The sequence below is a fragment of the Camelina sativa genome, chromosome 11 (genome assembly GCF_030686135.1).
Source record: "Camelina sativa cultivar CO46 ecotype springtype chromosome 11, ASM3068613v1".
Taxonomy (NCBI): domain Eukaryota; kingdom Viridiplantae; phylum Streptophyta; class Magnoliopsida; order Brassicales; family Brassicaceae; genus Camelina; species Camelina sativa.
In genome coordinates, this window is record NC_141890.1 from 49611305 (window position 1) to 49635513 (window position 24209).

Below are 24209 nucleotides of genomic sequence, written 5' to 3' on the forward strand. Positions count from 1 at the left end.
ATTTTCATTTACTAAGAACAAAATTATTGGCGTTCAGATAGGCGTGGGCAAAATACTCAGATTCAAAGATCCAATCCGAATCTGATCCAAAAAACCTGATCTGAATCCGTATTCGAAATTGTAAAATACCCGAACAGGTTATAAATCTCTAAATCCGAAAACCCAAATCCGAATCCGATCTAAACCGAAATCCGAACGGGTATCCGAATATATCCACATTACTAATATATAGTTGTAATATATTAGTAATGTTTATAATATTAATAATATAAGTGTTCAAAATATTCATATTTTTAGATATTTTTGATAATTTGAAGTATTTAAACTGTTTATTAGTAAATTTGGGTAAAAATACTCTAAATTTTCAGATATATTGCGTATTATTGAATAATTTAGATTAAATTAGATACTAAAATTTTGAGTTTTGTAAACTTTGGATAATCTGAATTTGAACCCAAAAGACCCTAACCGAATCCGATCCGAACCTGAAGTTTAAAAATAACTGAACAGTCCTATATCTCTAAATCTGAAAACTCGAAAATCCGAAATACCCAATCCAAACCCAAACGGATGTCTGAATGTCGAGGCCTACTTGTTCAGACTACATACAGCTAATATAATTATGAACGCACCTCCGAGTTCTTGTTCATTGGCTTCCTTTCCTTTATAGCCGAAATTTGCGGTGTATAAATTTCTAACAATTATAGGGATTCCAAACTAATTACACTAGTGTCAAAAAGTTGGGTATTTTCTAAAAACAAAACACTCAATAGAGTAATCAACTGTATATACAATTGATATCGAGAAATCAATTTTAATTTCTGTGGTCAATATTGAAAATACCAATCATCATTTAAGGAAATGTTTTTATTTTCAAAACCCTTCTTTAATGTTTGGTAGTATTTTTTAACTTCTATGTGGTTGTGGATCGATCGATAAGCCATTGACTCTATGTAAATAGTGAAATGATTTGTGTATCATTCAATTTCCTTAAACTGCCGACATAACAAAGTCATTGAAACTAGTTGAATCTGAATGCAAATACTTAATTGTAGCATGTCAATATTGCTTTTATGTTGATAACGTATAATGTCCACAAGTAAAAGAAGCGTAAAGAAAAGAAGAAGATAAATACTATATTTAGCTTCCACGATTCACCTACATAGAAAAGTAAGTTATTTCTTGAACATGAGTTTGGAAGGTAGAGATAATTATAAATGGCATATGGTGTACAACTTACTCCTGAATCCGTTTGCCGTACACATGCATTTGTATTTTAAATCGAGGATGATTTACCATTGTATGTTAAAAGCAACAAATCTTATTCCCGAAAATGAAATAAAAAAGAATCCGGTCGACGTGTAAAGATCACAGAATCGGATCGTAAAGAAAGCTACCTACCGACTTCAAGCAATACTGACGGTAACTATTTTTTATTTTATTTTTCTTATTAAAAACTGGGCCAGAACTCGAAGCCCACCAAACCTGACCTTGTAGAGAAAAAAATAATAAAACCACCCCATAACTTCTATCATCTTTCGAAACTAGCCCCATAAGAAACAAATTGTATTACAGTGATCCTAATTTGTTGTAAAAAAACAAATTATTTCGATCATCCTAGTTAATCGGTTTGCTAGAATCTAGCTGAAACTTTCCCTTTTGTCTCCCCACCCAAGTCAAACCCCAATTTCCCATGGACTTCTCCGTAAAGCCTCTCGGCGGCTCACCTTCTCCATCGTCCTCAACCTCTTCCTCCACTCCTCACCGTTTCAAATCCGTTACCACACCAAGCGCTTCCGCCGCTGCCGTCTCAGGAATCTCCCCCTCCGCTGCCGCCGATCGAGATCCGATGCATTCTTGGTGGGAGTCAGTTTCCAAGCAACGCTCACGCATCCTCTCTCTCTCATCTCTCCTCTCCGGCGATTCTCACTCGGAAAACGGCGACGTAACTCCGATCTCTTCTCTGGCTGATTCCGATCGGCCGGCGCTATCGTTGCTCTCTTCTCGCGCTGCTTACTCGTGGATCTCGTCTTCTCTTTGTAATCCAGCTTCTGGTTCTGGATCTGATCCGCTTTGTCAATGGCTATACGAAACCTACCTCTCCTCTGATCCACCGCTTCGTCTCGTCGTCTTATCGTTCCTCCCCTTACTCGTCGGAATGTACTTATCTCGAATTCATTCCATAGATTCGTCGTCTCTTCCGTCTCTCTCCGGATTCGAAGCTGTGCTTCTCGCAATCTTCGCCGCCGAGGTTAAATCTCGCGGAGGTAAACCTATACTCGTACACATCCCAGATCTCTCTCAGCCATCTCTTTACCATTCACCGCGAAATGACAGATCGCGTGATTCTAATCCAACGGCCTCCGTCGGAGTCTTGTCTCCGCAGCTTGAGCCTCAGATCGCGGTTAAGTCAACTAAGCGAGCTAGCATCGTTGGCGTGGGACTACAATGCTATTTCAAAGAGATCTCACAGATGCCTGCTTGGTCTAAGCTAGAATTCTGTAAATTCTCTGCTGATTGGGCAGGTCAAGACTGCGATTGCAAAGAAAAGATCGATGGAGACGAAGACAAAGTCTTAGCACTGACCAATGGTTTCGGAGATTCATCCTCGTTCAATGGTAGTAGTGGACGTAGCCTTGAGATAGAAGAGTATTTTGATAGATTAGCAATCAGAGAGAACGAAGAACACTCTAGCAGCTCTGATGGCGTTGGAGGAAGAGGAGTGAGGATTCCACTTCCATGGGAGCTGTTTCAACCTACGTTAAGGATTCTAGGACATTGCTTGCTTAGTCCGTTGAGTACTGGAGATGTCAAAGATGCAGCTTCCAATGCAGTGAGATCATTGTACGCAAGAGCATCTCATGATTTGAATCCGCAGGCGATTTTAGCTACAAGGAGTTTAGTTAACCTCGATACAAGCGCACGAACTGCTGCTGCAAAGACCGTAGCTGCAGAGACTGTTAATGGTGGTTCCTCGAATGTTAACACGCCAAGCAAGGCGAAAAAACCCGAGATTCTTCTGGCATCAAAGTGAGTGTCTAGTGTTTCTTTTAAACCTGAAAATTGTTTTTGGTTTGTGTAGGTTATGTTATGATGATGTATAGTTGAATTTGAAACATGTGAGGGGACAAAATGAAAAATTTGCAGATTGATGTAGAAGAAGAATCTTTGTGGTTTCTCATTGTTGTGATACTTGAGTTGTTTTAAGACTTTCCGAGGATTAATTGGTTTGGGTTAGAGAAGTTTGTGGTGGTGAATGGTCTTAGTGTTGTACTTGTATGATCTTAGTTGAACAAGGATGATCTTAATTTGCGGTTGTGGTAAAATTGCTTGGATTGTTTTTTTTTTTTTAGAGTTTTTAAATCTTAAATTTCACTAATCAAATTCTGGAATACACTGTTCGTCTTCCGTTAGTAAACCAAAAAAATTCCACTCTTTGTTTTTCTTACGTTTTGTTGTGATTTGTTAAAATTTGGGCTACGGTAAGAAATCAAACTTAACATTTGATCTGCAAAATATCTGTAATATACTAATATGTAAAACAAAACAAAAAGGAGCCCAAATCTAGAAAAGGCCAATAACTAATGGAACCCTAGAAGCCCAAAATGTTCATTTGTTTGGGCCATGCATAATTTGGAGATGTCATTACTATTTTTTTTGTAGTACAAAATGTTCATTTGTTTGGGCGATGCCTACGTAAAGGCATGAACATATACTTTTCAAAATTGGATGACATAAATGAATCCTAGCTTCTTTGACGGGGGGAAAAAAAAAGAAAAACGAAGCATGCCTTTTTATAAACCATGGTTTCACATTGTTGTAAACTTGTAATGCTCGAGTTGTTTATTAAAGACTTTTTCGGTTACGTGTGTTAACGAACACTTGTAATGCTCAAAGTATTTCCACGGAAGGCGCGATATTGTAATGCTCAAAGTATTTCCACGGAAGGCGCGATATTGTAATGCTCAAAGTATTTCCACGAAAGGCGATTAAACATATTTATGCCTTTTTTTATTTTATTTTTGGCAAGCTTTCATTGTTTTTCCAGTTCTTGTTAAAATCTAGTGGGTAAAACTTTTATTTTCCACTTAACAATATTTTATTTTTATTTATATTTTTCAATAAAATCAGTTAAATCAGTTAGGATGGAAGGATTAGCTACAAAATAAAATTGTGAAGATGATTGAAAATGACGGGACATCTTTTATACTGATCTTGGGTATAAAAACAAGCAGAGGAACGATTGAAAATGACTTATGTAGTAGATGTTAAAAATATCAAGATGATTGAAAATGACTTATGTAGTAGATGTTAAAAATAAGCTGTCCCTGTTGAGAAAGAAATCCTCACAAGTGCTGGATTCGTTGACTACGTCGGATTAACTGTGACTTTTCCAACAAAATGTTTATAAAAACAGACAAATCCCAGAGGAGAAGAAAGGGAAGATTAAACAGTATGGCGACTACAACCGTTCAGAGGTCTGGAGAGGAGGAGCAAAATTATGAGTTATACTCCGATGCAGTGCACAAGTTCATGGTGTCAATGAACACTGTAGTTCTTGGGTTTCTCCAGCTCGGCGACCCATCTGCTGCCGGAGCCAATACAACTTCCTCTGCATTTGTCTTGTTCGAAACTTATCGAACCACTTTCCTCTGTTACTGGGTTCTCATATTAATCTACGCCCTTCTTCGTATCTACGAGATCAAGCTCCGCAGCCGTTGGTTTCGTATGCTCGTGGGACATATTAGCCATCTATTTGGCTCACTCGCACCTCTCTTGCTCGTATCTGTTATTTCTCCCATCTTTTCTCTTATCGTTGCTCCCGTCTGGCTTGTTTGGCTTTCCACGGTACTGTACATCGCTTTCCGAGAACTCAAAAATCCGCGAGCAAATTCATCGGGGGAAGTCGAGCTAACAACCCCGCGAGTGATGACGGTGTAGGGTTGTGTAGGGGGCGGATCTAGAAAAAGGCCACGGTTAAATCAGTAAAACATATTATCAGTTTTTCTAGTTGATTTGGTACAAATAAGAAGCCGACACGTGGACGGTGGTGAAAAGTAGAGTCAACGGCCACGATTAGCCGCAACAAACGATGCATTTACTTAAGAACAAAAACATTTCATTTACAAAATATCTGAAAGTTGTAAAAAGTTTGTTACGATTCATTTTCTCTGGGTTCGTTGATGATTCTTCTCAAGGTGGATCCGAGTTTCCTTTGTTTCATGAACATTGGTTTCTCTTCTGTAGTCGGTTCTCGTGAGTGAATATATGTTGTTGAAGTGTTTCATGAACGTTGGACTTTTCAGTAAAAAGTCCACTTTTTTTTTCTTTTTTTTTTTTACACTGGATGACTTTATTAAAATGAAAGGAGTACAGAAACAGAATTACAAATAAGAGAGAAAAAACAGAGCCTCACTCAAGACCTTGACGCTCCATGTCAATACGATCCAGCAACCAAGACCTAATCCACTTTTTGTTTATGTTAAAAGTTGGACTAAAAATGTTTATTTTTATTTCTTAGCGTATAACTTGTTTATCAAAATTTTACCAAAAAAAAAAAACAACTTATTTATCAAAACAATAGTTTTCTCTTTTTGTCTTTTTTTTTTGGTGTGCTCCAAATAATATGTTTGTCTTATCCTTTTTATCCTTTGTGTCTACGTGAATCGTATTTGATCTGCAAAAATATGTGTGGTACAAGAACTGCAAAGCAAAACAAAAAAGGAGCCCAAATCGAGAAAAGGCCAATAACTAATGGAACACTAAAAGCCCAAAATTTTCATTTGTTTGGCCATGCATGATTTATAGAGATGTCATCACTATTTTGAAGCGAAGTAAAGAGTATTGCAAGGAATTTACTATCATTCGTCAATTTTATGATCATGTTGACCTCTTTTGACTAACTAACTTATCAGCACAATGGGCCATGGCCTATTTAGGTTGGCACAAAATCGAACTGATGATCCGTAAACATCATTCTCCATCGATCCAATATCTTGCAAAAAACTTTGATGATGCATATTCTTTGTTGTTCATATAGTCCACCTTTTTATGAATCAGCTAATTCACACACATTGGATAGCCCATAAGTTATTTTGTTTCGGTTTTAAGTGCGGGGATGTTGCGTTGAATATGACAGCGCGTAACGGCAATTCAGAAATCAAACACCCAAATCTTGTATTATTAATCAACAAAAACATCATTTTGCTACATAAATGATTATTAGAAAATTCTTCTTCTTTGACCATAAAAGAATCCAATTTCTAATTAGGCATTTTCGATTAAAAAATAACAAACTTAGGATAATGATTACCGATTGTATACTTCACTGGAAATCTGGAATCCACAAGAGGTTTAACTTCTCTAATTCAAAAATAGACCCAACAACATGTAATATTTAAAGCTTTTCAGATAATTAAATATCAACTCCAATATTTTGAATTAAGTACATCTAAACTAGTGATTAATTTATGAATTTGCTAATCATTACTGATGGAGTATAGATAAGCTTCCATTAATCAAACATATTCAACACTTTTTTGCCTTGACAAGTTCGTTCATTCTTCCGTACACGAGTGAAGAAACAAATAACACTTTTATATACTACAACTTTGTTACAAGTACAATCTTAAATCAAAACGTAACCATCGACCACAAAATGCTATATATCAAGCTTATTATATAAAACAAATGATTATTAGTTAACAAATTCATAAATTAAAAACAAACCACACATTTGTGCTTTTATTCTTAATTAATCGCAGAGCAAACCCTACGAATCTCCCCATCTGATCCAGTCTTAACTTCTATGAGACTCATCTTGACCATCGACTTCCCGAACTCGGTTCCGAACCTCAAGGATGGTCGGCGTAAGCCTAATAACCTTTCAATGATTACTCGGGTCTCGGTGTCCTTCCATAGAACTAGATCAGATTGGAGAACCACGCGACTTGACCTCACGTTCCTAAGGAACGATGTGTCAAACCTGTCAACACTTCCAGCGTCTAACTCAACTCGGGTGCCTCCATTTTGAGGGCATCGAGCCTGAATCAGCGGTACAAAACTCGGGTCGATTGATGGGTCAGGTTGTCCTGTCCCGTTGAAGTTAAAGAACCTTCCCCTTACTAGACCGCAGCCAGCAGTTCCTATTGTGTGTCCCCCTGGTCATAATCAAAACTCACTAAGTTAGCTAGTAGGATATAAATATACGAACTAACGGCTAATTAGTTTTCTGAATATACAATTCTAAAGTGTTACATTTAAATCATGTGCAATTACAACGTACCAACAAGAGTTACGAGGTCTAATGTGTTGAGAGTTTTAGCAGCGAAGTCTTGCTTCTGCTTAGAGACGGGATCGCTTGGTCCGGGCAAGTTCACGTCTGAGGCTTGCGAGATTCGGCCGTCGAGACGTCCCAATGGCACTTTCCAGCTTTGCCCACCGCTCTGCATAAAGCAATATGAAATGACCGTTAAACACGGCACCATACTAGAATATAATCCTTGATTGTAGGTGATATATATGTAATGGGTCTAATAATTTCAGTATATTACCAAAACGACGGCGTCTCGGGTAGCAAGGGTGAGAATATCAGCACAAGAAACGGTTCGAGGACAAGCAACCTCAAGCCGAGCCTTAACCTCTTCAATAACTTCGAATCCTCTCAATGAACGGTTGGGACCTGCAGTTCTCTCCGAGGTGTTACCAGCGAGGAGAATCGAGCCATCACAGCCACGGACAAAGCAATCGTGAAAATGCATTCGCAAAAGTCCAGGTGCATTAGCCGGGTTCGACCGGACATGAGACTGAACCACCGATCTCACAATAGACTCTACGTTTCGGCATCTATTCCCGTAAAACCCAACTCGCGGTCTTCGACCACCACCGCGGTTTGAGACACGGTTCCCTTGTGCGGTTACAGCTGCAACCAACACTAAAAACGTTACTAGAACGGATAGCAAATTATAACCACGACCCATTTTTTCTTTTTAGTAAATAAGAAACTCTTTGTGCTTTATAGAAGTTGTTATTTGTTGTGTGTTTTGATGTTGGTGTTAAAGGGTTTGTATATATAGGCAAAAAAGTCGTAGGAATAACAATTGTATCGAGCAACTTCGGCACACGACGCAGAATTATGGGAATTTTATAAGTTGATTAGTTTGCATATATAATGGTGTATAATAGTCGGTCCATTGAACATCTATTATACACACTAGGAAAACGACCCGTGCGTTGCCGCACGGGGAGGTGAAATCCTAAATTGAAATTTAACATTTGTAATTCATCCTAAATTCTTTCTTTTCTCAATCAATTTGATCATTTTCACTTCTTGATATTGCTTTCTGCTGATTAAAAAGCCAAAAATTCATTTCAATGTTATTATATTTTATGTTGTCACACACAAAAGTAAACATTTTTTAGAGCTTGATTTACTATGAACATTACTTTTAACCATATATAAAATTTCATTTATGTTTGTCTCCGACCATATGGTGCTATATATTGGTATCTTTTCTTAATTCGCTATTAGAAATTGTCTTTGTTGTTGATCATTATCAATCGAAATACATACGAGGCTGCTTATCTCTTGGTTTATTTACTGTATCGAGAAAATACTAAATGCCACTGGTCGAAGGAAGGTCGAAGATTGGGATCGGAGTAGATGGCTGGATTGAGTTTTGTTTCCCCTTCACTTTGATACGCGATTTCTCTTTCCATAGATTACTGATTCACAAATCACAATCAATATTCCGATGCTGTAAGCAAGTGGAGTTTGTATACAAATGATTTACTATGAACATTACTTTTAACTATATATAAAATTTCACTTATGCTTGTGGATGTTTTTTTCTCACTTTTAGATATATACAAAACCAAGTTTTATATGACCGACCAATCAAACCTAATTTGTTAGTATAGAGTAACTCACATTCTTCAGCTACAACTTTTAGAGATATATATTTGGCTATAATGCTTTCCACAGTTACATGCATGTTGGTCTCACGTTTTCCGTCAAAAGACCCCCTTCTTTCCTCCCTTTTAATGGGTTAATCTTGATTGCCTTATTTCCTACTAACACATTTGATACATGGATTTGTAATATTTGCTTCAAATCACATATTCCTCTTTGGAAAAGAAAAAAAATCAAGACGTAACAGACTAAGAATGCATATAGACAAAACTTGTACACTCATCAGCTATTCAATCAAAGCAATTCAATTAAACTACAAAAGTTTAGAAAATTAATAAAGTATAGAACATATGATTTTATGTTGGTCTCTCCCAATCCATCTCATTCCACCGCGTCGGCTACTCTCCTTCCAGGCTGCATCTCCCTCTATTTGATTTCCCACTTATGTCTATGAATCGGTACCATCATGTTTTTCAATAAACACAGCGAAAACGAAGTCGATGTGGTGAAACAGGTGATAATAATATCTCACCTTTTAATGTTCTCTTCTTTAGGTTAAACATTAATTTTATAAATTTCTTGCATTTTTTTTTTTGGCAGATTCCAGATCACTCTAAAAGTGACTGTTATACATTATGTTTTTAAAAAGTTGTATATACAGATTAGAAAGTCATCAAAGACTAAATAAGTTACCTTTAGTAGATTTTTTCTTTCTAACTTGATTTGTCATTTGGTCGTGCTTACGCTTTCTAGAATTTAATTTTGTGTTGTCACAAGTATGTCTGGCTTTTTCTTCGGCACTCTATTTCCATGCTCATTTGTAATATTTCTATATATTATCAAAATGTTTGATACCCAGAAAGTATAAAAAATTATAATTCAACTAAAAATTTTAAAAAATTTATTTACAAAAAATGTAAACTAACCTGGATCATGAACATCTAATGGACATCCTACAAACAAAAAAAAATTAACATTTATACCATGTTTGTTAGAAAAAATAAATAGGTTAAAATAAGAATATATATAAACTTATAATTATACCATGTTTGTTAAAAAAATTTGGCTTATCTGTAGCTCTAGCATCACTGCATATCATCATGCCTCTCGTATCTTGGTTTTGGTTTTCCCAGAAAGTCAAAAAATAAAATCTGCACATTGAGAATCAAAAACATTAGCCATGCAAAAAATATGGCACACATACTTAATAACATTAGCCATGCAAAAACATGAAAACCGGAAAGGCTAAAATTTTTGAAGAGACTAAAAGTTAACAAAACTAAGATTAATGTATGAACTTAATAGTGTCGACTAACAATAATAATAATCTAATCGAGAAACACTACAGGTCATTCGCAGCAAAAATATTAAATTACCTTGAATTAGAGATTGATGCTTGAAAGTTAAAAAACACTTCAATAATACAATTCTTTAGTACTCAGAAAACAATTGTTCGAAACTTGTTTATGTAGTCAAGAAAAGTTTATATATAATAAACAAAGAGGTGTAAGACATAGAGGTGAAAAATGTAAATGTGTAAAAATTAATAGATGTGAAACATGGAGGTACAACAAAGAGGTGTAACACATAAATGTGTGAAATTAAAAGGTGTAAAAATTAATGGATGTATTTTTGAAACCATGAGGTACAACAAAGAGATGCAAAGACTAAGGAGGTGTGATTTAAAAGGTGGAAAAATTAATAGATGTGATTTTTGAAACCAGGAGGTACAACAAAGAGATGCAAAGACTAGGAGGTGTGATTTAAAAGGTGTAAAAATTAATGGATGTGATTTTTGAAACCAGGAGATACAACAAAGAGATGCAAAGACTAAGAGGTGTGATTTAAAAGGTGTAAAAATTAATGGATGTGATTTTGAAACTAGGAGGTACAACAAAGAGATGCAAAGACTAAGAGGTGTGATTTTTGAAAGATGGGAGTGCGACGAAAAGACACGATTAATAATTTTAAACCGTTGGATTAAAACTGTAACTAATCTCGTCCGTTGGATTAAAAGTTAACACAAAAAAGTGGGTTTGCTATTATATATAGATTATTTTTATTTTTTTTCCCTTTGAGCGAAGCTATCTTGGTTTTAAGTTGTAGATGATTGGTAAGAGAATCAAAGTTTGTTCAAGTCGTACCTATACGGTGAATGGTATTAACGAAAAGCATCTTAATTTTTTTGGAGAACAAATCACTTAGTGCTTTTTGAACATTTAGCTAAACTGGCAAACTTTGTACTTGATTGATGGGTTTTACAATACTAGGAAAAATGATCAAATCTTTTCAAGAAACACTAAACGCAAATTGTTTATGATGAAATAATTATCAATTGGCTTAAAAAGGAAATTCTCCGATACAAGTTGATACCACAATATATAGTGATGTGTGTTCTATATATTAGGGTCAAATATTGCTTCATAGATTAGCTCGATGAATTGCGTGGCGATAATATAGTTTACAAAGTTTTGGTCAGAACGTTTTGTGGTTAGGGATAATGAAAATCAGAAAATGTAACGGGCATAGTTGACTTTTTCTATTATCAAATCGTCTGTTATATAGAATGGTATATTTGTTTCTCTATTTTTTTTGGATTAGCTGGTAATACTATTCATTCGATGAACAAAATTAAAATTTTTAAAGTATTCACCGCCATAGAATCTTTTAGGTTTGAACCGTTGGACAATAGTAGGTTTATGCATGCATGGGGGAGATACAAAACAAATATAGATGCTGATGGCTTTAGTTAGTTAATTAATCACTTACCTAAACTGAAGTAATTAACGAGTAAGTAGTAACAACTAACAAGTAATAACATAAGTACATAAAATTTTATATATATATAATACTCGTAGCACTACAACAAATATGCACATTGTTAACCAGAGAAAAACGCTATCATAGGTCTTTGATAGCGTTTTCATGAGCGCTGTTTTAGGGCACTGTTATTATATGTACCCCATATACAATAGCACTTATTACGTATGCTATGTTATAAAAATATAACATAGCTTTAAGAAATTGCTATATTATCAAGATCATAATTTTGAAAAAATTTATACAACATTTGTTTTTTCGTGCTATGTTATAGTTTTATAGCATAGCTCTAATAAACTGCTGTATTATCAAGATTATAATTTTGCAAAAATTTATACAATATTTAATTTTTCGTGCTATGTTATACATATCTAATATAGCTGTTGCGAAATGCTGTTTTATCTTGTTTACTGTGCTATGGTATATTCTTTTATCATAACGTTTACCTGTACTTTTATAGCATTTTCTGATATGTGATTATAGCACACATAACCTGTTTTATAAAATCTCATAAAATCTGATTAATAAACGTCTCAGATCCAAAATACATAACAAAAGTCTCAAGAACATCAGTTTACCATCAAAGTCTCAAGAACATCCAAAATAAACAAGCAATCTCAAGTACTTAACATTACACAATAAAACCATCAGTTTAAGACATAATGACCTTGTTCTCTGGCCAAGCAATGCAGGAGCTAAGTGCATCTTCAATAATCTCTATTTCATCGGATGGCCTCCAAACTTTTACATTTTTCACCTTCACAACATCTATCCACACTTTAACTGCATTAGAACCCAAGCGAGTAAAGTGAACCTTATGTTCTGGATCATTTGTTCCCCATCGTCCTTCAGCCACAACCCTATTCTTTTCAGTTAAATCCATCAACTTGCACTTCTTATTCTCTTTGGAAATAACTTTATTAATGCGCTGCCATGTTTACAATATAAACCATCAGTCATCATATAATTAACAAAAACAACTTCATAACATATGAAAACACTTACTGGAGACTTCCTGAGAGGAGACTGTGATGGTAAAGTATTCTTTATTGGTGATATTGGACCGTTGCATCATCAACAGGAGACTCAGAACCAGATGCAGACTTAGAAGACATAGATGCAGATTTGGCCTGCGATGCAGCCTTTGAAGCTGTTGCTGAAGTTTTGGACTCTGTAGCAGACTTAGAAGCTGTGGCTGCAGACTTGGCCTTTGATGCAGACAAAGAAGCATGTGATGTAGCATTCTGACCAGTTGGAGTTGAGGGATTTTCAAAATCAACCTTACTCAGGGGCCAAGATACGTAAGCCATCAAACAGTCCTCAAGAAATGACATTTCAGCTGTAGGTCTCCATAGTGATGTATCAGGCTGCTTTACTGAATCCACAAATACTTTAACTGCTTTTGGTCCAAGAGGAATTCCGTTAACCAACGCACTTGGTTCTTGTGTCTCCCAACGCCCCTCAGCAACAATGACGTCACCCTTAGACAAATCCAATAGTTTACATTTGTTTCCTTGTATACCCTGTTAAACACAATCAGTAAACAAATCCAATATAATTAATTAGCATTATAGACAGGGGTAATACATTGCTAACACATTGCTAGAAATTATAAATACCATAGGGGCAATGTCTTCCATTTGGATGTTGTTGTCTACCAGTCTACACTTATCAGTTGGCCATGCGATTATATGTCCAACAGCTTCTTTCATATGAAAGATCTTTTGTGCAGGTCTCCATAGAAATGCATCTGGTTTATATGCTTGCCATTTCTTCTGTTAGTCTGCTGATCCCTTTACGACTAGTGGTGTGAGGTATCTGATTCTTTCTTTTTGCTTTATATTTCTCACTCACGGCCTAATAATGAAACATGTTAATTACTAATCACCAATCAACTACTAAACAATTATAATCACAAGTAATTACCTTAAATGCAGCACTAGTTTTGAGTTTGACAAATTTTTGCCAATCAACAGGACCAATATTTGGTGGTCTCAAATTCATCCTCTCTTGGTTATTTGCAGCCAAATTTATAGCCTTCACCTTCAGCCAAATTCATCTTCCACTTTAACTCCATTACCTTTTACTGCCCAGTTACATCTAAATATCGGCACATAGAACACATGGTAGTCCAACAATATGATGTCAGATTCTGATGAACTTCATGACCAGTTAAAATTCTTGACTTTCTCCTATGCTCAACTTTTCCATCAAACCAAGTCTTCTTTTCCCTATATCTGTGTGTTGGAGCCAAACCTTTTCTATGACACATGTAGACATGTTTCCTGCTAAACTTCAACCACATACTATCAGTATTTTTCCCACACATAGGACATCCCATTTTACCTTTTACTTTACAACCAGCAAGATTTCCATACGCAGGAAAATCACTAATGGTCCAGAGAAGCATTGCCTTTAGAGTAAATGTACTTTTACTAAAAGCATCATACGTTAGCTCTCCATTCTTCCACAGATGATTCAAATCCTCAATAAGAGGTTCTAGGTAGACATCAATATTATTACCTGGTTGTTGTGGACCAGGAATCAATAATGTCAACATTATATTCTCCTTCTTCATACAAAGGTGAGGAGGCAAATTGTAGTTTACCAATAGCACAGGCCAGCTACTATAATTACTATTCTTCATGTTGAATGGATTAAATCCATCTGTGGACAGCCCAAGCCGTATGTTCCTTTCTTCAGCTGCAAATGAAGGATACTTCTCATTCATCTGAGCCCATGTAACAGAATCTACTGGATGTCGAAGTTTTCCATCAGTGCTCTTGTTAGTGTAATGCCACCGTAAGTCCTTAGCCATGTCCTCTGATCTGAACATTCTCTTCAGCCTTGGTATAATTGGAAAATATCTTAATACTTTCTGTGGGACACCTTTCTTTACCTCATTAGTCCGCTTATTAGTCTTCCACCGTGAAGCATTACATTTGGGACATTTATCAAGCTTCTTTAACTTCTTTCTGAAGAGGCAGCAATCATTAACACATGCGTCGATCTTTTCATATCCCATATGAAAGCTCTTTAAAAATTTCTTGACATCATACAATGATGTGTGAAAGACATTACCATCTGGCAACATGCTTGGCAATGTCTGAAGCAGTTCATTGAAGCTCTTATCCGACCAGCCATTATGTGTCTTAATCCTAAACAAAGTCACAATAGCCGATAACTTGCTGTGGTTTGAACAGCTAGGGTATAGTGGGGTTTCAGCATCCCGGATCTTTGCAAGGAACTCATCCTCTTGTTGGTCCTCACCCTCTGCAATCTCACTTAAGTCGCCCACAGGTTGGTCAGCTAAGTCACCTCTAAAAGCCAACTCTTGATCAAAAAATTCAGCAGCTTTATATAACTCAAAAACTTCCTCATTCCACTGAGTTGGTTTACTTTGAAATTCATCTACTGACTTCACATCTCCATGATGATACCAATCACTATGCACCTTGTATGCCTCATCCATCCCTCTTATTACAAGATGCTCAACCACAACACTGTTTAACTGTCGTACTACATTACGACAGTCTTTACAAGGACATATTATCATTTCTATGTCACCTAAAGCCGCAGACACATCCCTTACAAATTTCCAAGCTCCACTTTTATAACCAGGATCAGCTCTTCAATGGATAATTAAAGAAAAAAATCATAACTAAAAGAACATCTTAAAGTATCCAAACCCAAAATAAAACCTAATTATGAAATATAATTCCTTACCTGCATAGATGCACCCATGCCTTGTCCAACATTATATGTTATAATATAAATTTTAACCTTTATAGATAAAATAGAGATACATATTATACAAAGCTCACATTAAGCAACAATTCAGACAATACTGCACTACTTCAGACACATACAGATGCTCTTAAACCAATATCTAACTGTGTAAAATCTCACTAATCTAATCACTATTTATACGAATCAGACTCAAAGGACAAAACATAGCAATCACCAATATTCGTGTGTAATAATAATGTTTAACTATTGGTTGAGTGATACTAACCTGTTGTGTGAGTACAGAGAAATGAGAAGCTTCAGTTCCCCAACATTTCAATCACCAACACTTGGGAAAAAAAAAAAATCGTTCAGTTTATGAAGGCGCAAATACTCAAATCCAAAAGCTATTTTTGAGTCAAATCTGTAAATAATCGAACCCTAACAAAACAGATGGATTCGAAACTCCACATTCTCAAAATCTGTAAATAATCGAACCCTAAAAAACAGATAACGAAATAAATCTAGATAAATCGAACCCTAACAAAACAGATAACTAAATCTGACCCTTATCGAAATCAAAAGCTGTTTGAAATCACAAATAATCGAAACAAATAACGAAATTAGGAGGAAGAAGAAAGACATGCCTCAAAAATGGATTCGAGCTATCAATTGCGATGGATATGGAGATTTAGGGCGAAATTGGGGCTTTTCACAAACGGCGAAATTGGGGCTTTTCACAAACGGCGATAAAACTGAAGAATTGATAAGAAATTTAGAAGAATTTGAGCACACACAGAGAATTTAGAAGAAGAAATCTTCTTAGGTTGAGCTTAGGTTGTAACGAGAGAGAGAGAGAGAGTGTGTCGAGTTTTTGGGTTTTTTTTTTATTTGGCGATTAAGTGAATAATTTCACTAAGTATTGGCGGACAAAAGTCACTTTTGTTTCCCGCTACATAATTTTCCTATCATAGCGTTAATAAGATGCTATTAAAAAGTAAGCGAAAAAAAATCTCATCTTTCATAGCAGTGACGGAAAATGAGCTATATCCGTCTGCTATCAATGTACATATTTGTTGTAGTGTAGCTGGCATGTATATGTGTAATTTCTGATGACGAAACCACGTGTGTAGCCGTTAAATCACAACTTGTATGCACTTAATCATTCTTTTTTTTTTATTAGCTTGAAGTTGTAGGTCTTTTGGTTGTATATTTATTTTCGTCGTCAGAAAAGATAAAACATTTGAGAGAGCTTGAAATAATGGAAGTTATAGAAATATCATTTTTTTTGTTAATGCGTTGGACATGTATGTAGTTTACAAAGTTTTCTAGATTTGTGAATCGTTAATAACTTATTTATAGACTGACATTTATTCATGTTTTAAAATATAAATTTTACATTTGCATATGATATTTTGTAGTCGCGTTTACATATCTACATGTTGATGTTATGAATGTGATTACAAAAATCGACTATATATATACGATTATGCATATATACTTTGTCAAAGGAAATCAAATGGGGGAGCAAGATAATGATGTTTAATGATTATATAGACTTGGTCAATAAACTATTTAACTGACCACAAAATATTGGTAGGAATAGTATGTACCAAAAAATATTTTATTGAGATTTATTTTAGTTGATTTTAAATTATTTTAAAATCATAAAAGTCAAGTAGAGAATTATTCTTCTATATCCTTTTATGAAATGAATTCGATCAAAATTTGTATACAATGAACTTAAAAATTTGCTGCATAGAGATAATCATTTGAAAAAAATACTACTAATATTATGAATGTTTTAACAAAATTTCCTTGAATATATATTTAAAAAGCTATATTATGGTAAAGAGATAAGCCACTACAGTCGGTGGAAAAAAAAATAAGAGAGCATATAATGACTGAGGATGTTCTGTTTAATGAAACCACCAAGGGACAATTTACTTCGATGGCATAATATCATTGACTTGTCTTTTTTTCTTTATTGTCAAAGTCAACCACTGTTATATAATCATCCTTACTACTCTTATTCCTTTTAATCATTTTCAACCAATGATTAGATTCACTCGAACTGTGTATTCAAACTGAATCGTTCCAACTTTCTTATTGACTTCACTTAACTAGTTGTACTTTTTTTTTTTTTTTTTTTTTTGTAAAATTCACTTTGCATTTACATTTACATTTATAGATAAAAGATAAAGAAAGGAACCAACATTCATATTTCATGTATATATAAGTACGTAACTTTATACAGGAGTAAACATGACACATGATTTTAATTCATATCGGTCCAACTCTCTTTTTTTAAAAATCAGAAAGGACAAATTTCACCCATCACCGAGCACATATATGAGATGGAAATTAAACTTACATTCATCGCCTAGTTTTCTGCCGGGAATTGGCAGAAATCTCGTCATCCTAACTTTCATTGCCACAAGTTAACAACTGATACATGTTTAATTAGACTTTAGATGTATAACTCAATTGTTATGTTATTTAGCGTAAATATATTAACCTAAATGTTATTCTATTGTTTCTGTTTTTAAGAGTCCAATTATTCTTTTCATTATTAACAACCAGAGATATAAATTAAACAAGAGATCTTCACATGTATAGCTTAGTTTAAATTTCTTAAGAGTCTACAATTACATAACATGTTCTTTTCCGTATGTGCATGTGATTTAAAAACTTATCCCCTCACACTCACATCGACGTAACTAAACACTTATAATCAATCACACATGATAAAAAAATGTTAAACCAGTTTATTGTTAGTAACTTTATTATATCATCTAGTAAGCAGAGGAGTCTATTGAACCTTATATATAATCTCCAATTTTATTCGTACTTTATATCATATCATAACGGTTAATTAATTTTATTTTGATCAGTTAACCACAGAACAAACCCTACGAATCTCCCCATCCAAACCCGTCTTGATCTCAATCTGACTCATCTTGGTCATCGACCTGCCGAATTCCATTCCAAACCACAGAAATGGAAACCTTAGTCCTAAAAGCTGTTCCACGATGGCTCGGGTCTGGGGATTAGTCCATAGGACCTGATCAGACTCGAGGACACCTCTACCATTCCTCAAGTTGTTAAGGTACGACGTATCGAATTGATCTCCACTTCCCGCGTCCAGCACAACACGAGTGGCGGGATCGCCGTTGAGAGGACATTGAGATTGAATTTGAGGGACGAAACTCGGGGCGATGGTTGGGTCCGGACTTCCTGTGTTGTTGTAGTTGAAGAACCTGTTCCTAAACACACCACACCCCGCCGTTCCTATCGTGTGTCCAGCTGTTATATACCTAACGGCAAACGCTCTATGTGAATTAGAAGAATCTCGAGAGAGTTTCAAAAATGTATAATTTGTAGCATCATGGTATACATAATACATTTAATATGTAACACCATGCATTCGTGTGGTGTTAACGTGTATATATAGTAGCAGAAATATTTCACAAAAGTAAAATTTTCACATATAAACCAAAATCGGGAGAAAATATTTTTGAAAGTAGCGAGGCCTATAAAACCAACTTGGTTTACGTACCAGCAAGGACAACGAGATCTTGGGTATTAAGATTTTTTGCGGCGAACCTCTGCTTCTGCACATCAACGGAGTCTGTCGGTCCGGGCAAATTGACATTCGAGGCTAGGGAAACCCGACCATCAAGTCGTCCCAATGGAACTGGCCACCATGGTCCACCGGCCTACGCATACATAGAACACCGCCATTTAATTACGTAAAGTTATAATCAAAAACAAGAAGATGGACTTATATATATAAATAAAAGTAAGTTATACCAAAACGACGAAGTCACGTGCAGCGAGTGCGAGAATATCAGCACAAGAGACTGTTCGAGGACAAGCGATCTCAAGCTCAGTCTTAGCTTCTTCGATGACGTTAAACCCTCTCAACGACAGATTCGGAATCGCCGTTCTCTCAGAGTTAGGTCCGGCTAGGAGAATGGAGGCGTCACAGCCTTGGACGAAACAATCGTGAAAGTGCATGCGCAAAACACTCGGAGCATTGGCTGGATTATCAAGATAGTTAGACTGGACCACAGACCGCACTATCGATTCTACATTCCAGCATGAAGTACCGTAATACCCGAGCCGAGGCCTTGGGAGGAAATGGTTGGCATGTACGGTTGCAGCAGCTAGGACAATGAATAACAGTAAGAGAACGAAGCGAGGATTAAAATTAGTAACATTTCCCATTTTTGTTTCTTCTAATTAGTTTTAAACCAAATGGTGCATGTATGTAATAATTCAGATTATTACTTTTTGATTTGTTTTGTTTAACAATTTGAGATTTTTGTGTGTATTTATAGTGAAAAATAGTTAATGATTCGTATAGTTAAATGAGTAAGCAATGCCGGGCTACTCATTAACTAATTGCAGCTACGTTTTACTGGTATTATAATTTTATAATCTTCTTTTTCTTACTGATTTGTTTTGTTGATGATATTGTAATTTAAGCAAATGAATGTGGTCCATGTATGTACCTAACTACCTATACGTAGATTTGTGAGTTTCTTCTCTCTTTTCTTTTACCTATTTCTAATGCTACTTGTCTTATAGATAATCTTCGGAAAACATTTGTATAATCTGAACCCCAATATAATTAGAGGAGCTGAGCAGGCTAGGTGTTGTGACTAATTGGGGTGACTCGTGAATTAGTTTTGTCACAAATAAGATATGTTCAAGTAATTATACGTCCTTTTTTAACCGTAATGTCTCCGCCATCACTAAAAAAATCGTCTAATTGCATTGCTTAGTTAAACTAGTCACTATGCGTTAAGTAACACGCAACGCATAAGAATTAATAAGATTCTGACAACCATGCATATTAAATATTGAACCCTTCAATTTGTGTTTGTTAGCGAATGTTTGTCTACGAGACTACGACTACGGAATAATATTATAATACCACGTACTTTCACGTCTATTGTCAATATATTAACGAGTAAGTTAATTTCTCGTTTTCCCCTACTTTTAGTTTGGTTTCTAATTTAACTCTTACAACGTACATTAAAAAAAGATAATTCACAACGCATACTCTAATAAAATATGCAGTTGCATTTAAACGAAGCAAATATTTTTCAATGATAATAATCAATGGTTTTTTTGGTATGGTGTGTGCGCGCAAACGATCAATGGCTATGTTTAAAAAATGAAACGGTTTAAATTTCTCTTAATTAAAGCGAATACGCATGATCTATCTGTGCAGCAGCAAAATTCAGATTTTAAATGTAAAATGAGGTAAAATGATGTGGTGAAAATACATCCAAATTCATGTCGAAATCACGAAACTGATATATTTATATTTATGCTAATTATTCTAAAAGATATCGATTTTGTGTTGACGGAAAATAGAAAAAATAGAAATTAAGAAGAAGAAAGATATATGCGTTGACAAAGAAATATAAGAAGAAGAACATAAGAAGTTAAGAAAGTTGGATTGTTTGTTATTAATTTATTTAAATATACTGCAACAAGTTGATCAAGTAGGCCAAAAAATTGATGTCACGAGACTAATTAAAAGGTTTGAAAATAAATTAACGTTTACACTTTACATATACTGTGCGTCGTCCATATCTAATTTACTTATGATTTCATATTTTTGGTATGTCTGAAATATATTCAAAATTTAATATATTTTTCGTAAATATTTATAAATCATGTATAGTATTATTACCTATTAAAAAAAAGGAAAACTATGATAAAGACGAATTGTTGTCGGCCAATTTATCTGGTAATTACGTCTTGTTCTAATCTTTCCTTTTTAAAGCACTTGTTGTTGTTTTTTTTTTTTTTTCTACGCGTTTTCTTTGTATGAAGGCATGAGGACTGCCCCATTCAGCATCAACTGTTAAATCACTTACACAATCATTAATATTAAAATTTTCAACACACAATCATTAACGAGAACTTACCCAAACGTACCTCACGCATGCATGATAACTTGCATGTAATATTTATAAAAAAGTTAATTTTAGTTTAGCCAATCTAAATCCCAAAACTACTTCATTCGGAAGTAGACGGTATACGACTATAAAGTATAAACACACAAAAAAATTCTGTTTTTTAGTCTTTTGGATTATATTACATACGAAGAAACCCCAACTTTCAGTTCTATGTGTTCTAACACAAAAGTCAACAAAATTTGTCTCGGGGAATATTTCGTATTCTGGAAAAACATGAACACCAATCAAATCAATCGTTCTTTGATTGTAATGTGCACGTTTAAAAAACTATGCACTACAAATTCATGAGACCAGGAAAAAGAATCTGCACAGAATCAATCGAGGAGGTAGACTGCAATAATCAAATATCACTATATCAGAAACGTTGTCCAAAAAGACAAAAAGAAAAACAATGTTTTAGTGGTGCATGGTGGTGGAGATATGCATGCATATCAATAGTCAATGACTCAATTGGATTGTCTCGTTCTATTTTTCTTTTTAATCCTAAAATTATTGGAGTACAATTGAAAACGATATAAATCAGTGGAAATGTGGAATCGTTGAAATGATAGACCTTCTACACGGATGTTGTCTTCTACTCGAACCGTTTTGGAGTTTTTTGCTTCGAATCTTAAATAAAATGGCAAGACGCGTGAGCCACGCCATCTTGCAGTTTTTTTTAATTTATATTCTCTCCGTTTTAATTTAATTGTCATTCTAAAACTTATTTTTTGTTTCATAATAGTTGTCGATTTTTAATGCTGATGATTGATGAATATTCCAATTTTATTCCTATTGTTTTAAAGTTTTGACCAATAAAAAATTATAAAATATATTAATAAAAGATAAAACAGAAAAAATTAATAATTTTCTTAATCTATGTGCAAAACCCTTAAGCGACAAATAAAAAACCCAAGTAAAAAAACCCAGAGAGAGTATGTCATAAAAATGTTGGACTAAAATCTATATTAACATATATAATTTATAATCAGAGTCCGTATATTAATTTGACACTGGCTAAAAATCATGTCAATTGTATATATATATCATTTTCTAACATTGATCCAGTACCAGAGTTTGGAGAACATGAATTTATCTATTCTGGAGTGTTCAAGAAAGCGCTAGGCGGTATTTGAGCGGTGACCCAGCGCCTAGCGCCTAGAACACCTAGTCGGGGTTTAAACGTTTTTAGGCGGTTTAAACGTTTACAATATAAAACGTTATATATATGATATTATATATAAAATTATGTAAAAATTTATGTTAGAAGAAATAAATAATAATAAATTATAAACTAAACTTAGAACAGATACATTTATTTAATTTAGATTAATAATATATGAACATTTATAAATATGTATATGAATATAATACTTAAAATTTTAAATATATGCAGTTAAAAATAAAATAAATATATTAAAATAATATTATGTGATTTGAGACGGTCTAAGCGGTCGTGTAGGCGTCTGCAAAGCGCCTAGCGCATAGATGATGCCTAGGCGGCCGTCTAAACCGCTTTCTTGAATCAATCACATTGTGATCAGAAAAAAAAATAAAGTAGTTTTTTCCATTGGTCGAATGTTTTAATATTATTATATATAATATTCAAAGAGCTAGAACAATATATTACGCTTTAAACAAAATAGAGAATGTTATGGATATATATATATATATATATCAAATGGTATATATATTTATATCTATCATACATAAATAATAACCGACTCTGATCATTTGACTTGGATATTTATATAGTTATGTATATCTAATTAACAATAATATCGTTTCTTATCCAACTCGATTTTCAAAACATTGTGAACAAGACATCAATTGTAAATCTAATAAGTTTGTTCTTTCAAGTTTGAAGTGTGAAAAGAATTATTAGCTCGGTCTAAATCATCACAGCTAAAACATTCACTTAATACATCACAAATCAAACTTATCAATACGCGTACACCATATTAACTATAATAGCCATTATAGGATTGCCAAAGTTTACTGATTCATGCATTTGCATGGGAGAAAAAATGGCAGTGACAAGTTGAAGATATGCTTTGCCTGGTTACATATCAATTTTCTTTTTTTTGGGTCGTCAAAGCTTGATTACAAATCACTTAAGATTTCGCTTTTTTATCATCTTTTAATTTGACGTATTATATTCTAATGTTACCATTTAGTTAGTAAATTAAACGTTTATGAGAAAAAAAAACGAAATTTTCTTATGTAAGGAAAAAAGTTAGACCAAAGATTTTCAGAATGCAACGAATGATTGGCAGACAAGACTACAAGAGTATTTGGCCGTCCTTGATCCTTGACACTTGAGAGTTGAGAATATGATATTCTGAATATCAAGAGATTGACCAGTCTTCAATCCTTTAAGCTATATATTAATAATTGTGACTAGAAGACTAAAACTAAAAAAGTCAAGAATCCATCATTGTTATGTGACCATATACCTTTAGGTTAAACAACTTATTATTGGGTATGTTAATATGGACTGCTGTTTAATTTGGTTCAACTGTTTTATAAGTTTTCTTGATTTAAAATAGAATAATTACTGAAAAGGGTGTACGTACGTATTATCCTGATTTTAGGTTCATAATTTGAAATTTATAAAATATTTCTCCAAATTACTCTCTATTTTTTTGTTGATATTTATTTCCCTTTGTTTACTGTTTATTTTGGATCCATACTCAGTTTTAAATCATTACTTATGATACATGCATAAGATAAGTTTTGATAGATATGATTATAAAATTTAAGAAGCCAATATA

At 34.3% G+C, this 24209-nt stretch overlaps 4 protein-coding genes and 1 long non-coding RNA gene across 7 annotated transcripts; 2 read left to right on the forward strand and 3 right to left on the reverse strand.

Annotated features, from left to right (window-relative positions):
- Nucleotides 1-1309: 1309 nt before the first annotated feature.
- On the forward strand, nt 1310-3326 carry LOC104727040 (uncharacterized). Its single transcript, XM_010446036.3, has one exon. It carries the CDS (start codon nt 1694-1696, stop codon nt 3032-3034), a length of 1341 nt encoding a protein of 446 aa, XP_010444338.1. The 5' UTR covers nt 1310-1693; the 3' UTR covers nt 3035-3326.
- A 1117-nt stretch (nt 3327-4443) lies between these two features.
- On the forward strand, nt 4444-5291 carry LOC109127455 (calcium-permeable cation-selective channel WeiTsing). Its single transcript, XM_019232145.2, has one exon. It carries the CDS (start codon nt 4456-4458, stop codon nt 4939-4941), a length of 486 nt encoding a protein of 161 aa, XP_019087690.1. The 5' UTR covers nt 4444-4455; the 3' UTR covers nt 4942-5291.
- Nucleotides 5292-6576: 1285 nt separating this feature from the next.
- On the reverse strand, nt 6577-8054 carry LOC104727041 (peroxidase 69). The gene is made up of 3 exons (XM_010446037.3): nt 7554-8054; nt 7286-7445; nt 6577-7160 (listed from the first exon to the last, which is right to left on the reverse strand). The coding sequence occupies exons 1-3, from the start codon at nt 7977-7979 to the stop codon at nt 6751-6753; spliced, it is 996 nt and encodes a 331-aa protein (XP_010444339.1). The 5' UTR covers nt 7980-8054; the 3' UTR covers nt 6577-6750.
- Nucleotides 8055-11926: 3872 nt separating this feature from the next.
- LOC147935621 (uncharacterized) lies at nt 11927-15809 on the reverse strand. 2 transcript variants are annotated; one of them, XR_015571969.1, is made up of 4 exons: nt 15747-15809; nt 15458-15514; nt 15030-15360; nt 11927-12146 (listed from the first exon to the last, which is right to left on the reverse strand). It is a non-coding gene; the product is annotated as an uncharacterized LOC147935621 (long non-coding RNA). The 2 variants fall into 2 exon arrangements; XR_015571968.1 differs by lacking the exon at nt 15458-15514.
- A 2470-nt stretch (nt 15810-18279) lies between these two features.
- LOC104727042 (peroxidase 70-like) lies at nt 18280-19776 on the reverse strand. Of its 2 annotated transcripts, none has more exons than XM_010446038.2 (3): nt 19271-19776; nt 19017-19176; nt 18280-18763 (listed from the first exon to the last, which is right to left on the reverse strand). In XM_010446038.2, the coding sequence occupies exons 1-3, from the start codon at nt 19685-19687 to the stop codon at nt 18348-18350; spliced, it is 993 nt and encodes a 330-aa protein (XP_010444340.1). In that variant the 5' UTR covers nt 19688-19776; the 3' UTR covers nt 18280-18347. The 2 variants fall into 2 exon arrangements, with proteins under 2 accessions (XP_010444340.1, XP_087327851.1); XM_087471725.1 differs by having other exon boundaries at nt 18280-18774; nt 19271-19775.
- Between the last annotated feature and the right edge of the window lie 4433 nt (nt 19777-24209).